This window comes from Indicator indicator, chromosome 12, assembly GCF_027791375.1.
Source record: "Indicator indicator isolate 239-I01 chromosome 12, UM_Iind_1.1, whole genome shotgun sequence".
Taxonomy (NCBI): Eukaryota; Metazoa; Chordata; class Aves; order Piciformes; family Indicatoridae; genus Indicator; species Indicator indicator.
Genome location: NC_072021.1, coordinates 16,155,642 through 16,174,571, shown reverse-complemented (window position 1 = coordinate 16,174,571; position 18,930 = coordinate 16,155,642). Strand labels below are relative to the sequence as shown.

The 18,930-nt window shown below is 36.1% G+C and overlaps 1 protein-coding gene across 4 annotated transcripts in view; it reads left to right on the top strand.

Annotated features, from left to right (window-relative positions):
- Positions 1 to 18,930, top strand: part of ASAP1 (ArfGAP with SH3 domain, ankyrin repeat and PH domain 1) — a 99,484-nt gene that overhangs the window by 67,804 nt on the left and 12,750 nt on the right. For 2 of the 4 annotated variants that reach the window (XM_054385513.1, XM_054385514.1), the window contains 5 exons: positions 992 to 1,077; positions 2,982 to 3,097; positions 4,927 to 4,994; positions 7,322 to 7,429; positions 8,727 to 8,955. In XM_054385513.1, the coding sequence (XP_054241488.1) occupies positions 992 to 1,077; positions 2,982 to 3,097; positions 4,927 to 4,994; positions 7,322 to 7,429; positions 8,727 to 8,955 (607 nt within the window). Of the gene's footprint in view, positions 1 to 991; positions 1,078 to 2,981; positions 3,098 to 4,926; positions 4,995 to 7,321; positions 7,430 to 8,726; positions 8,956 to 13,698; positions 13,753 to 16,949; positions 17,112 to 18,930 lie in introns of all 4 variants that reach the window. The other 2 variants (XM_054385515.1, XM_054385512.1) reach the window with 2 other exon arrangements.

Genomic DNA, 18,930 nt, shown 5'->3' with positions numbered 1-18,930 from the left:
TAGTAGTTTGAGGGAGGTGATCCATCCCTCTTACTCAGCACTAGTGTCGCCACAGCTTGAGTACAAGAGAGACATGAACACATGGACATACTGGAGTGAGTGTAACAAAGGGCCACGAAGATAAGTTTAAGAATTTGGAGCATCTGGAGTTGTGAGGAAAGGCCAAGTGATCTGTGACTTTTCAACCTAGAGAAGAGAAAGCACAGGGGGCTGTAATCAATACATATAAATACCTGAATGGAGGATTCAAAGAAGACAGTCTGGCTCTTTTTCAGTGGTGCCCAGTGACAGGACCAGAGGCAATGGGCACACTCTGGAAAAAAAAAATCAGGAAGCTAATGGAACTTTTTAAATAATAATAATAATTATTATTGATTTGTATTGTGTGGGTGACCAAACACTGACAGAGGTTGACCAGGCATCTTTGGAGATACTCAAAAAGCTATATGCATATGATCCTGAGCAACTGGATGTAGACGTCCCTGCTGGGGCAGGGAAGTCAGACTGGATGACCTCCAGAGATCCTTTCCAACTTCAACCATTCTGTGATTCTGTTAGAGATGAATGTATGTAGGATCACAAATTTTTTTTTGGTAGATTTTTTTCCCTTGGTTTTGTGGCAAACAGTGCTGTGGCTTGGTGCTCCGCAAGGTGTCATAAAGCAAAGATACAGTGAACTTGCTCAGTGTTCCTCGACAGGAACTTGCTAGTAGCCAAAATAGTTAAAGGCTCCTCAGGGTTGTCCATCCAGCTGGGAAAAAAGGAAGACTGGTTTCAAGAAAGCTGTGTTCTCGAAGTGTAACGACATTTCCTTTGAAGCTCATAATATCTTCTAGAGATCAGAAAGTCAATAACTGTTTTCATCATAGTTTCCTAATATTTTACCATTGAAACCCTTGTAAGAGGTGACTTGTATCTTGGTAGGTGTGATATTTTATAAGCTTTGTAGAAATAAGACACAGAAATCTAACTTTTATTTACATATGTTTAGGAGCCAGGGGAAACAGCACTTCATTTAGCAGTACGGACTGCTGACCAAACCTCTCTCCATCTGGTTGACTTCCTTGTACAAAACTGGTATGAATTGCTCATTTTTCAATAAATTGTGCAAGAAAAATGTAGATGTTTGAAGCTATCCTAGCAGTGCCTTGGACAGTGCTCACTCATCACTTTTAATAATCCTTCCTTTTAGATGCATTTCAGAAGAACATAATTTAACATATTTGAATTGACCTTTGTACTCCTAGTGAGTAAAGTGTAGATAATAAATACAGGATGAAAGGAAAAGCTATTTAGAGCAAAGAAAGCATTGATTTAGATCATGACAGCATGAAACAATGCAAATGAATATTTAGGTAAAGGAGGGATGAGAAGTGAACATTCCAAATACAGGATATGTGCAAAGAAATTGTAAGAGTAGAAAATAAGCATCTTTCTTTCTCAGAAAATTATGAGTAGAAGCTAGATTGAAGAAGGTATTCTAATAGTTAACAAATTTGTATTAAGGCTATTGAGAGCAGAATCCTAACTAGTAATTTTCAACATTTAGTTTATTGGCTGAACTATTCCTTGTTGTCAAGAGATGTTTATAGAAGTGAAAAAAGTCAACGAAAATGTTTTCTTGGAGAAATCTAAGAGTGTAGTGGTACAACATTACTTTTTATATATTTCACAATCTAGGTAATGATTAAATGAGAACAATTCCAATCCACTACTGTAGCATGAAGTTAAATGAAAGAAGCAGCAGTTGCTTGCTGTCAGATGGTGGTTTTTGCAGAGCAATGAGAGGGGTGGAGAAACATAAAACTTGTCACAACTTAATTGAGCTTGCAAGGAGGAGGCTAGAAGATTATTTTTTTCCCCCTTCAGCATAGCAAATCATACCTGCTATAAATGCAATCAGTGAATACTGATTTTCCTTCCTCTCCCTAATAGTTTATGTATTGTTGTACACAAGGAGTGTTAGCGAGCAAGTTCAGTCTTGTAACAGCACAGAATCAGTGTTCCTGATACTATCTCTTTAGCTATGTGGACAAGCTGTGTAATATTCACTTAAACTTTCTTCTACCTCCTCATATTAGATGGAGTGCTGACTATTGCAGGAATGTTATTGAATTAATAAATTTAAAAAGAAACTACTAAGATTTGCAAGCTGCTCGAGATCATAATTTGAAAAATGTTTTAGAAGCCCAAATTATTACTCTGAGCAATATTAAAGAATTTATTTTGGATGGTTGTTTTAAATCAGTTATGAAACCTCATAGTCTCTACAAACAACCATAATGTTTTCTGTGTTCCTGTTAGCTGTATTTTTGTCTCAGATGTAAGATCATCTTCACAACCCATATGGGCTCTGCACTTAGTTCAGCATGGGTAATAGTGGAAAAAAACCTGTCATCTTCTGAGATTTTCTTTTCATTTTTATATTGATCCCAATATGCCAGTAACTTTTTTTTTTTTTGAGAAACTTTGGTTTAGAAATTGAAAAGTGATGGAAGTGCAGTTTTAAAAGCACTGTGAACCCCACTGCACAGCTTGTCTTTCCCTAACTCTGTGTGTATCCTTATCATCTGCATTTTGACGCTTTGGTGCATCCTCACAGCCACCTTCTTTATAGTTCCTTTCATGGGACTTATTAACCTATTCTAATTGTATCAAAATGATAAAGGGGCAGGTAGAAATGAAGTGACCTGACCTTACAAAGGATTAAGTTTGAATCTTTGAGTTTCACTTTTTTTTTTTTTTTTTTGTGAGTGAACATCTGTAGATGCTCAGTTCTTTTCAACCACACCTCTGGAATTTCTAGTATGCTTGGAGTTATTCTTTGAAAGTAGTGTTGAATTTAAAAATATTTCTTTATCCTACTTAATATTCATCCAGTGAAGCCTCTATGCATTTATTATTTATAGGGTTGCTAGATCTAAAATGAATAGCATAGCATACTATACTTTTCTTGATTGTTTTTTCTTTCTTGTGTTTAGTGGAAACCTGGATAAGCAAACAGCATTGGGTAATACGGTTCTACACTACTGCAGTATATATAATAAGCCTGAGTGTTTGAAATTGCTTTTGAGGGGGAAGCCAACTATTGATGTTGGTAAGTTCATTATTTAAAACCAGGAAAGAAAGATTTCCTAAAATTTCTTTTCATAATTTCAGCCACTTATGTATCACTATGTTAAGTAAACTTTTAAAAGGAAAAATAAAGCTGAAAACTTTAAAAGGAAAAAGATGAAGACTACCACCAACAAGCCTGAAGGGGAGCATTCGGTTAAGAAAGGGAACTTAAATTCTTAGAAGATAATAGTGACAAAAATTTTCCAAAACTAATGGTAAACCCTAGTCTTTCTCTAGAGTTTGATTTCTGAGGAATTGCAAATGTCCTAGAATTTTGGTTTGCTGTTCATGTTGTAAAAGTCATCTGACACTTGTATGTTACATAGTTGATGCAAACTGAAGAGTATGAACTTTTAATTCTCCCTCTTTCCTCTTTGCCATCATTTTCCTCCACTGCCCAGTGGAGGAAAACCAAAAGACAACTGCACAAAAGCGGCAGGAGTCATTTGTTTCCTTGACCTTTTGATACATCCTTAGAATATGCTGTAATATCTTAAGTCAGAGAATTTTATGTGCCCTTAATAGCTGATGTGTCCATAATTAAGAAAGTAGGAAAGTTATCTAAACAAGCTGCAGCGTGTATATTAGTCCTTCCATTGAACTCTGGCCTAGGTAGATGCCAGAAGAGTACTCTTGCTGTTCTGGGTCTCTCTGTTTTGGCTTTGTTTTGTTTTTTGTGAAATGTTCTCACATAGGAACCACCTGTCTTCTCTAGTCCTTGAAAAATCAGGTTTATACTTCAGTGTTGAAAGTTTGGAATTTATGTAGTCTCTTAAAACTGTGTGGTGACTTCAGTGAAGAAATACTATCTTTTCATTCCTTTTCATATTGAAACCCCTGAACCACCTATGATCTTTCTATAAGTAGCTCTGCTTCTTCTACAGATCTTAATTTCTCCATCCATAGACCTTTCTAGATGACTGCTTGGTATTTTTGGAATTAATTTTTGGTGTTGTATATATAATGTTACACATAGATGATATTTGCCTATGAGACCTCAGTTTGACTGGTTTTAGTTCCAAATCACAGAAATGCTTTACAGTCTGGATGTGATGTAGAGCATACTCTGTTCCTGTTCCATGGCATTTGCAGCTATACTGTAGGAACACATTTTACCTAATTTTGGAGTGTGGGAAATTTTGTGTTTCCTGAGATTTGCCACTGAGTATCTAGAAAGGATCTCATTAGATCTTGTGCCAGAATACCTTCCAGATTGTTCCAGTATCATCTTCTTTTGGATCAGGCATTATTTTAAAATGTAAAACATTTTGTAGCCTTTATAATGATGAAACAGCTAGCAGGTTTAAAATTGTTCTTGTTTAAATGTAATCTTAGAATAGGAATTCTGTCTTCAAATTCAGGCTTCAAACTGCTATGTATTAATCAAAGTAATGTGTGTAGATCCATATTAGCCTTCTTTTTTCTTTTTTTTTTTTGTTACTATTATTCTTAGAATAGTTTTCTCTTTCAAGCTATGTTACCCTGTGTGCTTGTTTTCCTTCTTATTTATGTAAGAGCTTTATTGCCAAAGGACTTGAGTGAAGATTGAAATAACTATATTTCTCTATATTCTCTGCTTGAATGGGTAGGAGGGATTTGGGAACTGTCCCAGCAGCTGCTGCTGTTCAGCAAGAACCTGACAATACATGAAATATATGAGCACTTAGGAATCTTAAAGAACTGCAGCTGCTATAAAGAAAATAGTTTGATTACTTTCAGAAATTACTCTGCTAAAAATAGTGAAACTTAATAAATTAATTCTTAAGACATCTCAAAGAATTGCTCTCATTTTTTATTGTTAATTTGTAGTAAACCAAGCTGGAGAGACGGCTCTGGACACAGCAAAAAGAATGAAAGCTGTCCAGTGTGAGGAACTGGTAAGAACCAGGGTGAGGGAAGGCAAAGGGGGAATGTTTACTTCTTTACAGATGTGATCTACTTAAGATATCATTGCCACTGTATCTCAGACTTGGTATCACTGCTATCTGGCTGTATGCTGATCTGAAGATCTTACTGTAGATCGAGATTTTTCTAACAATCTGTTACAGATAAAATCACTTTTATGTTTTTAAGAAGTTACATCTATTGAAAGTGTATTTGAAGACGTTAAGTGCTGGAGGGTCAGGTATTTGAACACATCATTCTAGGACATTTGGGTTTCATCACTTCAAATGTTCTCTTAGAGACATTTTTATCAGGAGTCCAAAATAATCATTGAAATGCTCATATCTGTCAAGACCTTTTAGGTCTGGATCTTTGACCTTCCCTGCTTTGGTTTTTTCCAGTTTATTTAATGGGATAGATAGCTCAGAGATGGTTCAAATCTTTTTCCTAGGAGAATTAAAACTACTTGAAATTAAACCTCCTCAAAGGAGAAGGAAGCAAAAGTGTAATGTCTGGAAGCTTAGAGCATTGAAAAGTGTAAACCACCAGCTTCTGTGTGACTTTGTTCCTCTACTGAACAGCAAAAACTTGGTGAAATTTTGAGAATGTATGAGTGACACTAACAGATGCCACTCAAGAAAATTAATGGAGTTCTGGAAATAAAGGTGTTAAAGGATTTTTCCCATTATTCTCCAGAAGAAGCTAGCCAGGAATAAGGATTCTGCATCAGACCAATAATTATAGCCCTCTGAGGTGCCTCTCACTAGCATGTATTTAGTAGGCAGGTGAATTTTTAAGTACTATCAAGGGATTAAAAATCCTAAGTAGTGTGACATTTTCACATTCAGGGCTGAACTAGAAGGATTTACAGAACGGTTGCCACTTGCTGCTTAGTTCTGTTTCTCAGAGCTTTTTTTGACTTGTTTTGAGGATCCAAGGAAGCCATCTACTTTTTCTCTGCAGATGGTAATTTTAATAGTTTTTTCTTTTGAAAGTTCTTGTCATGTGTTAATTAACTATTGCATAATCAAGAGAGCTCATCCTTCAGAAATGATGATTTTCTATTTTCCTGGGGATGCAAGTTATTGCTTTGCTAGGGTTGATAAGGTAGTACTCTTACTGACTTCTCAATTACTCCCATGGCTGCTGTGTAAGTAGTTTCCAGTGTTTTGAGTTTCCTGTCAGATGAATAACAGATCAGCTGTACAGAACAAAACTGGTATGGATTGCTTTTTTCTTTGCAGTATATATTTAATAAAATAACACCTGCCGTTAATGTGCACCAACTGATTGTGTTGTAGAACAAACAAAACCAAATTGATGTTATGAGTGAGCTTATGTAGCAGTTGTTTCAATTATTGTGATTATTCCAGTTAATTATAATAGAGCATTTATGCCTTTTCTCTTATTCCATTTTCTAAAAGAAAAATTCCTTCTACATTTTTCTCAAAAGTGGCAATGAGATGAGATCAAGAGTAAATAAGAAATATGAGTGAACATATATTTTTTTTTAACCATGACCAACAAAAACCCCCCAGAATTAGTATCTAGGTGTTTGCAATATGGTAGATACATGAAGCTAGTTTCTGTTGAACAGCTGGAGTCTTAACTGTGTAATTAAATTAAATTGGGAAGATGGTTAATGCTTTCCTGAATTAACTGGTGCCAAGTAGACTACATTTCAGAGGATGTGAGAGAATAAATAATTATGGCAAATTTCAGCATTGAAAAGGAGAGTTTATGTCCTCATAATAACCATGAACTGCCTTTTTTTTTTCCTTTTTTGCTGATCATTGAAGTCGTAGATTTTTAGACAATGTGAATACATTATTCAGGCTGACAAAGTAAAAATTTTGTGCTTAACACACTTTGCCCTCATCCAGTGAGAGGGAGGGAAATATGTAAATAAAGGATAAATACCTTTTATTTTGATTCCAACACAAGAATTGTGATTTTGAAGGTAAAATATTTGTTTGTACAGAATTTGCAAATAGATTTAACCTTTCCTTTTTGGAAAAGAGGGCTCCAGATGCATTTTGATTTTGTGCATATACCTTTTCTTCATACCATCTTTTCAAATGCCTGCCAAACATGGCAATTTCTACCCAATTTGAGAAGAGCTTCCCCTTTCTGCCTTTTAGCTGTTATTCTGTACCTCAAATAAATGAAGGATGTTTGTGTGATTGCCCTGAAAGGGTTTCTTTTGAATGCCTGCAAAAGATTTAAATTTCCAAATGTTTCATCTTATTGCTTGTGGTTACAAAACTAACTTTGACACCAAAGGAACAGCAAATATTTTAACAAGAATTGTTTCTTTCAGCTTTCTCAAGCCAAGGCAGGCAAGTTAAACCCACACGTCCATGTAGAGTATGAATGGAATCTTCGGCAGGAAGAAATTGATGAAAGTGATGATGACTTAGATGATAAGGTAAGCATGAATCACAGCAACTGTCAGAATTCAGAATGAACATTAGGGACTCACTTCAAGATGTTTGTTTTTTTTTAACTTAGTGGTGTTTTTGGTTTTTTTTTTTGGGAAAAGCTAGTTTTGAGACCTGTATTAAAAACTGCCAAAGTGTTTCTTGAATGCACTTTATCAACCTAGTTATTATGGACTTGAGTTTCAGAAATTTTGCTTCACGAGACATTGAATGTAATATAAATGAGTACATGTAGATTACTTTGTTGTCATTTTATCACCTTCTGAATTCTAGGTTGTTAATATTTAGCTGGAGGAAATCCAAAGCTTACATACTTCCCCCCCTGCACATATAAATTAATTAAAAACCTAGTTGAATCAATAGCTCTGTTTTTCTGAAAGTGTGCTGTGCACTTCATTCCTGATTAAAAAAGACGTAGTAATGGAAAGACAAAACTTGAGGGCATAGGATAATTGCAATCCTAGAACATGTGAAAACTTAGCTTCAGTGTCCTACTTTAGCAAGTCTGTTAATTATTCTGTGTTCTGCTTCTGTAGTAAATGGGGGAATATACCTCTCCTGTTTTATATGGCTGCTATGGAAAGAAATGTGGTCCACTTTTCTCTTTTAATGACATTTGGGACCGAAAAATTCAGAAAACCAAATAATTTACATATCCTCAAGGACAGCAGAGAGCAAAATGATTATCTGTGTGAGGAGCCTCAGGAGGATGACTAATGCTGTACTGGTGATAATAGGCTGCCTGAACTAGAGCTGCAGTGAAACAGATCATGCTCCATATGCTCCTATTAATATACAGCAGTCAAAAATTGCTGTGTAAAATGTCTTCAAAGAGCAATTATATACATTTAAAAGATGAGATGTATCACTGAATGCATTGCTGGTTCAGTTAACAGATAAATCTGAAGTGTAGAAGTGATTATTATTTTTAATAGGTGTCAATGGAGTAATAGATGTGATCTTTGCAGATAACAGTCTGGTGTGAGTAAATACCTATTTGAACTAAAAATTACTCTTCTAAAAACTTGTCTAGGCTTTTACTAATATATTATTTAGTGCATTATTATTGTATGCTTTCTATAAATCAATTTATTCATTGATTTCAGTTACAGAGGAGAGGATCTTTCAAGTTAAATCTCTGGGGAAGGGATATGGGCTAATTTGTCCAATAAAGAAATTACGCTCATGTTCACTAGAATACCTTTTGTTAGATTCTTTACCAAACATTTTAACTATATTTAATAGTTAGAAAGCTGTATAATATATTTTATTTTCTGTTCACAGCCTAGCCCTATAAAAAAAGAGAGATCTCCAAGACCCCAAAGTTTTTGTCACTCTTCAAGCATTTCTCCCCAGGACAAATTGACCCATCCCGCATTTAGCACTCCTAGAGACAAGCAAAGACTCTCCTATGGAGCTTTTACCAATCAGATTTTTGCTTCTACGAGCACAGATTCACCCACCTCTCCAACTGCAGATGCTCCTCCTCTTCCTCCTAGAAATGCTGGCAAAGGTAAGGCTATCTTCAAACTATGATGGCAAGCAGTCATTTTTCCACAGCTGTCCTTCCTTTAACCAGGTGTATTACAGTGTTTCAAGATGTAGCATGGTTTTCTTACTACAATAATAATAATCATAATATGTAAAATGGTGCAACAGATGTTTAAACCTTATAAAAAACAGAACAAACAAACCCAAACTAGACAAACAAAAAAGAAACCCAATAACAAAAGAAGGGTGTCAGTGCTTTGTAATAGACTCATTCATAACAGTGTACATGAATGGATTGAAAAATAAGGTAACAGTGAAAACGTAAAGTAGTACTCTGTGGAATAAATGTTGGTTCATTTTATGTAGAAATTCTGGAGAAATTTGGAGAAGTACTTTTGAGCATTTACAGTCACGAAAATACAAGTGTTCTAGAAAAAGGCTAATGATGTGTACTGCTATATGATGATGTGTTGTGTAGTGTATGGCAGAGAGGGCAAAGAAACAAAGATTTGGAGGAGAGGAGGTACAAGAAGACTCCCTCTCCTTGCAGTCCATGTGCAAAAACAAAAATACCAGAACGACCTGTGAAGTGCTAAGCAGGTTGGTATTAAAGTTTCTTCTCTCTCAGTGCATCAAGACTCCTCTCTTCCATTTGGTGAATGATAGAGGCATGCAGAGAATGGCACAGAAATACCAAGTCTTTTGCCAGATAGGTTAACAATTCACTTAGGCAATGAAGTTCTAAACATCACACTTTCTTCCCTGAGTGAAACAACTATTTTGCTGTTGTAGAATTACCCGTGAGGAAGATTTGTGCTATTGTTCAATTAGTTTTTCAGTCTGCATTTAATTGAAATGAACAAGATGTGTGTTCTTTTTAGTAATATTAGTGACGTTCTTGGTAGTGCTTGAAAGGGATGAGAACTTTCTGCCATATGAGACTTACTCTAGCAGCTATAGTGAATGGTGGTTGACTTACATTCCTATAAACTTCAAGTTTAGAGGATGTTTAGGAAACAAAACCTGTTACTTTACAATAATTTGTGCAAGTGTACTTTTTAGAACAAAACCCCTTTAATATTTTGTCTTTTTTTCCTTATTTAATTTAGAAATAGCCCAAATGTGGTTTTATGGTAGACTTGTTAGAGAAATCTTTAGTTGTGATGAAAGCTACAGTATAGTTTAAGACTTTGGCATTTATACTGAAAGATGCTCATTTGTGTTACTGCTGCTATAAATGCATGTTTCATTTCTTGAACTGGTAGTTAACTTAGTTTGAAAAAATAATGAATTGCTCTCACTAAAATGTGAAGGACTAAAAGGGACGTAAGAGTCTGCTGGCATTAGGTATCTGAAGCACAGCATCTGAATCATGTATAAAGACAAAATTACCATTCCACCATCATTTGTCATGTACTGGCAACTTTTGAATTACTTCCTTGGCTCTCTTTCAGATGGGTTTGTTCTCCTCTAAGAGGCGAAGTGGTTTTGCCAGGGCATGCTTTTTCACGATCTGAATTGCTTTATATAATTTCATTGGGACTCATTTGTACTACTCATAACTTTACTGTGTTGACCTTTCTGCTGGTATTACACCTTTCCAACTTTTCCCCTCTTCTGTCCCACCTTTTTATATGCTCTAACAGTCTGTTACTGGTGGTCCATTGTTAGACACAGGCTTAGATGTTCTTTCAGTCTTACCTAGATAATTTTTTTTAGTTGTAAAGTTGTAATGCTTGGAAAGTAATCACAGATCCTATTTCCTTAAGAAGGTTAAGGAGTTTGTATCTTGTATCTGTCTGTATGCTGCCTAGTGTGTTTTCAGCTTTCAGTGGATTATGATGAACGTTGATTTATGATTATATAGTGGAAAATGCTAGATTCACAGTACAAGTCTGAGTGAGAGGTTGAATGGAACTACTACTATGTTAATGTCACAAGGTTTATCTGCTTCAAACATGCCAAAATTTTTTGGTTTTTTGGTCTATGTCCATGCAAAAATTGTAAAGTAATTAATCGATATTAGAAGTTTCCATTAATTACATGCCTGTGTTAAAGTAGTAATTTAAGACTGAAAGGTGACAAATGCATAAAACATCTCATCAGTGTGGAAAAGTTGCTCGAGCTGCAGCTTTTCAGATGCACTCACACTTCATTGTAAACTGTGCTGCACCTTATCTTCCCCGCTTCCAGCTCCCCAACATTGTTTAAAAGAAAAAGCAGCAGAGACTCCACTTGCATACAACACTAGTGGTGCATCTTAATTTTGACACAGTCAAATAATCCTCTAGAATTGATCTGCTCTTTTGAGAACAGTAGTAGAGTGTATCCTGTCTATCAGTTTAACAAATGAGTTTACTTATCAAATTCTCTTTTTATTAGAAAAGTTCATTTTAGTAGCAACCTATTTAAGAATATATGAAAGCATAAGTTTAGATTTTGCACTAAGTTCCCTAAATAGCAAGAGTAAGAATCTGTAATTAAATTTAATCTTACCTTCTGTCCCCAAATGTAATCTGATCTTTGTCCCTGCTCTGCTACGAGGTCCTAGCAGATACCATGGGACCCTGCTAGAGCATGGATTTGTCTCAGGCTGTAGGGAAGCAGTAGCTGGTGGGGTCCATATTTTAGAAAGAGACAGGATTTTTAAATTTCATGGTTTTTATCCTTTGGGGCATACAAATAAAACTTTTTCCAAAACATGTTGTATGTTTTAACAAAACCACCTCCCTTTAGCCCTCTGTAAGCTGGCTTCATTTGCCAGTGAAGTTCCTTGGTAGCAAGGTTCCATGGTGTTTGCTGAGATGCAACAGCGGACTGGAAGCCATCGTCTGAACTTTGTTGGGTAGAAGGTAAGTTTAGAGCAATTTACATAATGCACACCACTCCTGCCCATGGTTTTAGTGGTGTCTAAAAATTACTTTGATTCATCATTAAAATTGTAGACGTCTAATTGTTGGCAGGCATGTGTATGGGGATTTTGTAAAGTTTCTCCATACATCATTACAATGCGAGTCCAGGTTTTCCAATTTCTTAACTTGTCAAAATATATTGTAAAATACTGGAACATTAATGTATTCTACTCTAAACCACCTCATTTGTGGATACATCTTACTTTATGCTCTCTGCTACAGATCTAGTTAATCCTAATAGAAAGAAAAGTCCAGAATGAGCACTGTAGCTGCATAAGACAGCCCCTGTATGCCTTTTCCAGTAGTTTTGCTAAGGTTATTCAACCTCAGCTTACTTGTGGTGTTAGTCAAGTCTTCAATCTGTAACATTCTGAAAATAATCTTCATTAGTCTTTTCAGCTTAGACCTGTATTACAGCTCCAGACACCTAACAGCTCTTCTGCTGTTTTACAAAAAGCTTTCCAAAAAATTTCAATTGTTCAGCAGTTGCACGACTTGGCTAGATAAACTTTTGTACAGCTTTAATTGCAAATCCAATGTGAGGGCAATATTGCTAAATGGTTTTGTAGAAGCGTTAGGTAGTCTAAGCCTGATTTCCTTAATTTTAGCTGAAAGCTAATTGACTTCTTGATGGTTCTGCCCATTTTGCTCATACATGATGAACACAGAGGTCAGGGATCATTTTGTCATTACGTTTGGATCTTCAGTACTTACAAGTTTATATATTCTACGCTGTTTCACAGCTCTACTATTAGGTACCTAATCCTAAAGGCACTTGTGGTTCCAGTCCACTGATACTGCAGACACACACTGCTTCACTTGATCAGACTCAATTTCTGTCCAGATTAGTTTATTTGCATTTATAAGTAACTTCTAGAAGTTGTCTGACTGCATTGCTCACAAGACTAGAAATAGTCTCAAGTCCACTAATTACTTTGTTCATGTACCAACACTTCAGTGGTATTTCTGTCATTAGTGTCTGTATCAAGACACTACCTGGGTATCAATCATACAGGTGTCTATTTCTCTTGTTAGAATAAACAAATCAAGCATATTTCACCTTTTCTGGCAGAAGACCATTTTCTTTCTCCTATCATGTAGTTGTCCTTTAATCATACTAGCTCTTCTCTCTACCTTTACTCTATACCTTTACTGTTTAAATCAGCTTTCTTTAAATGCAACTGGCTTTAAGTATAGGAACAGCATTAAAACCTTGTTGCTTCTGCTGGAAATACTACATCAAAACATTCTTCTGTGCTATTTATTTTTTCCATGATGGCATCATAGTCTCTGGCATATCAGGTATTACACAGTCTCTACTACCACTTTAAACAGCAGTCTGTAATTTATAGCACAAATGCTTCATGTAGAATTTTAATCTTATCCATAACACTGTTGTATTACTTCAAGCCTTTGAGGTCATCCAGATTGTTCTGTTTGTTCTAAAGGCTTTCAGGGTTCTCTTGCATATACCTGAATGCTTAAAGTATTCTTAAAAATGTGATCTGCATTTTGGTTAAGTTCCAATTACCTGCATTTTGTAATAGTGCAATAGGAAGGGACGGCTGACAAACTGCTGGTTTCATTTGACTCTTTTTGTTTGTTTGTTTTAAACAGGAATTTTTTAGCATTAATTATAGAATTTACTTCAAATGCTAATGTTGAAACAAGGTATAGTCTTAGCTTTCTTAATTAGAGTGATCGTGATACTTTTTTTTTTCTTTAATTATCATCTTAAAAATAGAGGACCTGAAGACAAACGGAAGAAGGCAAAAATGTCCCTCTTAAATAAGAATAACAACAGTTGCTAATGAAAATACTATTTATTAATAGAAATTTACTTTCCTTTGCAGTACCTGTTCTACCATTAGCTGGAATGCTCATTCTTCCATATCTCTCATTAAGTGGTAAAAAAAGATACAAACGTGAGGTTTTTACACTCTAAAGCCACTATTTCTTGAGTGGATGGAGACAGCTTTGCATGGTTTCACAAGTACACAAATTAATAGATAATATACTAACTGCACAAAAGCTGAAGGGCCATGCACTATTAATTGCAGACCTCTTCTGGTTACTTACCCAAGTACAGTAATAGATTATTTGGTCTGTCTGCACATAAAAGTGTGATCCTTGTAATATGAAAAGTAATGAAAGATTCTAACAGCTCAGGCTGAAAGCAGCTGTTCCCCAGTTAATTGAAAAAGGGCCCAGCGGAAGCAAAGTTAAATAATTATAGGTCAAAGCTTTTTTTGTTTATGTTCCTCATGAAATGTGAGCTTCATGACTACATAAGAAATTGTCATTAAGGTTGCTATTAAGAAGAAACGGTTGGCTTACTTGCTGCCTGGTTAAATCACAGTGTCTTTGATCTAGAAAAAGAAGTGTTCATATCTAGCTAGCTTTGTGTAATTAATAATATTACATAAAAATTGTTTTTTCATATGGCACAGTATTTTATATTTTACTGACACTTTGTAAGTCTTCAAATCTTTGTTTTCACCGGCTGTTTTCATAAACTGATTTAGATTCCAACACGTTTCCCACATTTGCTTTATTTGAAGTGTGATGTGACTTCGTATCTCTTTCTGAAAATGTATTTTGAAGTTTGCTTTTATTTTCTGTTTAAAGTACGTTATTTTGTATATCAGCCATCTAATCATTAATTTGACTTCTAAATCCGTATTTACTCCTTTTATGAAGGAACACATGCTAGGATTCTGAAAAGATGCACTATTTTAATACTTTTAACACCTTTTCCTTGCAGCTGTTTTGTGCTGTATGAGCTCTTGACAGCTATGAAGTGATAACATTTTTCATCTCTTTCATGATGTCTGGAGTTAGACTTCTAGTATGAAATTCAAAATACGTATCCATATGACCACATTTAAAGAGTTCTTAATGCTACTAGGTTTTTGTTTTGGTTTGAAAGGATTCTTCATTTTGCTGGCAATAATAAGTACAAATGTGACTTAATATCTGAAGTGTTACTTTTGCGATAAGACAGCAATACCTTTTTAATACATTTCCTCCCAATGTTTTTGGTTTAAGCCGAGTTTGAAGTGCTTGTCGCTTGGTGGCAGGGCTGGAACCCGTGTTAGCGGTGGGGCTGTGATGCAGTACGGACAGGAAGGCACTAGGTGGTAGTAGGAGAGAACCTCTGCGCTGTTGGCCGTTCCCGCTTCCAGACATTTTGGAAGTGTGTAACTCTTGAGATGTCAGAACAAGAGAAGAATACCACAGCGACCTATCGTGTATGCTTTTCAAGGGGCTTTAACAGTAATCTTACTGCTAGTGCTCCTAGATTACACCTTGAGTGAGCTGCAATTTACAGAACATCCTTTGGTTTATAGTTATTTAAGCAAACTAAAGAATCTCTAATTTGCAGAAGTCAGAGGGATCATCGGGTGAAACTTAGCATAAGACCACTTCTTTTTGCTGGCAGAAACATTTTGATGCATGGCTTAAATTAGCTTGCTTGGAAGAAATTAAAACAGGGGATGCAAACTGAGGAACAGTCTTACTAATTTGAGCTAACACTGCTTGTCAGTTAATGGTTGTGTGAAGTAAATTGAGAGGCATAATCACAAAATATGCAATGTGATTTACAAGAGTAAGCAATTAATGGAAAGCCAGGCCCAAAATACCTGCTGGGGTTGTGGTTGAGAGATTAGCGTGAGTATCAAAGGGCTTTATCTGGAAGAGAATTGATTGACTCATTAACACATGGGCAGTTTTACTAATCTTTCTTTGGCGTTTAGAAGAAAGAGGGATGTCAGCAGCTGAAAATATCTAGCAAACATACACATGCTTGTAGAATCACAGAATGGCTTAGGTTGGAAGGGACTTCAGAAATCAGCTATTCCAACCTCCCAGCCATACCTCTCAACTAAACCAGGTTGTTCAAGGCTTCATCCATCCCGGTGCTGAACACCTCCAGGGAGAGGGCATCCATAACAATTGTCAAGATTACTTTTTCCAATGTTTAATATTTCACTTAAGGAATTTTAGCAAAGATCATTCTTCACCAATTTTAATACTTTCGTGATATGTAGTAATTTGGGAAATAATGCAGACTTCAATCATTTTCAGTCTCCCTATAGACACTGGTAAAGCAGCAGCTCTAGGTCTAATTTAGATAAGCGTTACAAATAATTTCTTTGGGCTGTAATGGCAGCTAACTTGAGCAGTTACCCCCTCACGGCGTGTTTGTGCCCTGCACTGCCTTATTGCTTGATCTTCTTAAAGACATTTTTGAAGGCAAATGGTGGAAATGATTAGGAAAAACTCTTGTCTTCCCTCTGAGTTGTTTTGTATTTTGATCTGTGTCTGTTTCCATATCTTGTAAAACATGCGTTGTGTTGAATACCTGTGCCAAGATTGATGCAAGGGGAAATAAAGGAGTTAAGGGTAAAGGTGACTGCATAAGCTCTTACAAGCAGTGCTACCATTAAATCTAAGCCTCAGGAAGGACTTATCTAATGTTTTATTTTATAATCGCTGCATACAACAATTTCCATCGCTCTAAAAATACATAGTTGATGTATTTAAGCTATAAGGGGGAAAAGGAAAAATAACTACAGAAAAACTTAAGCTTACAATCCTGTTTTCAAATTTTCTATTTATAGATTTCTATCCCACTCCCTCCCCCCCTGCTCCCTCAAGTTTCTTCTCAGAATTCCTATGGGATGCTCTGGAGGAAAAAGAAAAAATCCCCACATAATAGAACATCTAGAAAGCTATTTCATTCTGGTATAAATGAATAGTAATTTTAACTCCACATGCTAAATATAATTTTAAGATTTCATGCTTGCCTTTTTTTTTTTTTTTAACAATGCCTAAAATTAGAAATCCTGGAGTGATTATCCTGTATTTTTTTAATATAACTACACATGCCATTCTTTTGTCAAGTTGCTTATATTCCCACAGCTGAGATGGTTGAGAATGTGGTCAACGTGTCGTTTAATCTAAACAGTGTTTTGGCATGGCTTGTCTCTTTATTTCAGTCTTTTGCTGCACTTTGCTGTGGGTCTGACTGTGAATTTTTCAGTGCTGCTTTGATGTTTATGCACATGTATTTGTAAGAAGGTTGTTTGTTATTTTGCAGGCCCACCTTCAACCCTCCCTCTAAGCACTCAAACCTCTAGTGGCAGCTCCACTCTTTCCAAGAAGAGACCACCTCCCCCACCCCCAGGACACAAAAGAACCCTCTCTGACCCACCAAGCCCACTACCTCATGGACCCCAGAATAAGGGCCCAATTCCTTGGGGTGAGTTTTGAAATTCAAAACAAAAGGGCAGGGGAAAAACCTTTGTGATGGATGATATATGATCTTTGGTTTCTTTGTACCTGGTACTTGCTTTCCAATGATTGCAGCTTGATGTAATGTCAGCTCAGATAAATCAACAGTTCTATCTTCTGTCACTTGAGCTTCCAGGCTTCTGTATCTGAGTCCTGCTTGAGAAAACTGAAAATATTCCATGGTCCCCTGGGGCCCAATTCAATCTCCTCTGCTGCCTCCCTCTTTCTCCCCTAGTTGCCCAGGCTGCCCTCACCCCAGCCCTCTCATCTGCTGCATCTACTCTGCCTCTGTTTCCACATCCCTGCTCCTGTTTTGACCAGCTCATTCATCTAGATGGCTCTTGATTTGGGGCAGACAGACTTCCATGAATCTGTGTGGTTCTCCTGATTGCCAAAAGAGCTTGTTTCCTTGGGCTGTATACCAGATCTCTCCTGTAAAGTGTTTGCACTAAGCTGGTGGCACTGTGTTGTCTTAATGTGTTTTTGGGTTTTGTGGTGTCTGTACCTATACAAAGACTCATAGGCTTGCAGCCTTCTGCCTTCAGAAGCTATACAGAACCAGCACTTTAGTGTTTGTTTTTTTTTAACAGGAGACTTTCCTGGAAGAAAATTGTTTTCCAGACAACTCAAATCCTTCGTCTTTTCAATAAACATTGTGCTATGCAGTCAACTTCTCCCAGAGCTATAAATCTCAGGCCCATGTAAATTTCTATAATTTTAGTCTTGGTGGCAGGATTTCCATAATCTGTAAACTTGTGAGCCGGAATCCAATGCTTACAGAGGGGAGTCATCCATACACCACTTAGATCAAGGGTATCCTCTCTCTGTTGTAATATAAACAAAGAATTACTAGCCTAAAAACATCCTCAAGCCTAAAAGCAACACTTTTTTTTTTTCAGCGTACTGAATGTTAAATGAGTTAAATGTGGTACATCGTGGAGGCCTTGTGTAGAATATATGATTTAATCTAGGATTTAATATGAAGAGAAGAACAGCATCCAGGGAAAAGCAAAGTCTTTTTCTCAAGAAATGCAATTAACGGCAATCTTTTCAGTTCTCTACTTTTCAGCTGTCTGGGATATGGAAAAAAGGTTTCCTGTGTTCTGGAGTGTAACAGTCCTGTACTTTTTCAGAGTACTTTTTTCAGACATTTTGAAGAGACCTTTTTTAAAAAAACCCAAATATTTAAGTCCAAAGCAGTACCTAAAACACCATATACTAGAATAGTATGTAAATTAACACTATCAGAAAGAAAAGTGTGGTAGAAACACATGCTAAGCTATTGCCAACTTCACTTTAAAAATACTAGACTACAGATAAAGGAAGAGGAAAATATGGGAAAAGTTCAAGTACGGAGTTGAAGAACCTTCTATCAGTATCTTTTCAAAGCAGGGCCAGAGAAGAACATTGCTTATTCTCCTTTCTCTTCTTCCATGGATGGAAGAGAGGCCTCTCTTCCCTTTTTTCTTACCTATGTAAGAGTCTGTTCGGATGTTAATCAAGTATTAAATTTTATGTTTATAGAAGACAGAGTTTCTCATATCTGCACTTGTGGTTTTGGATTGAGAATATTTTCAGATGTTCACTGCTTTCCATTTGAGAAGCTTTATTCTGTGTTGTATTTTTTTGTTACATTGAATTTCAGCATTTGTTTTATAATCTGTGCATTAATTGAAGTTCCAAGCAGAGCGATCCTTAGCTTATGCTGAATTAAGTTGCTATTCAAAGATGTTCTAAAAATGTCACTTAGATTATTTTGGATTTCCATAGCAACAATGAGCTACTTT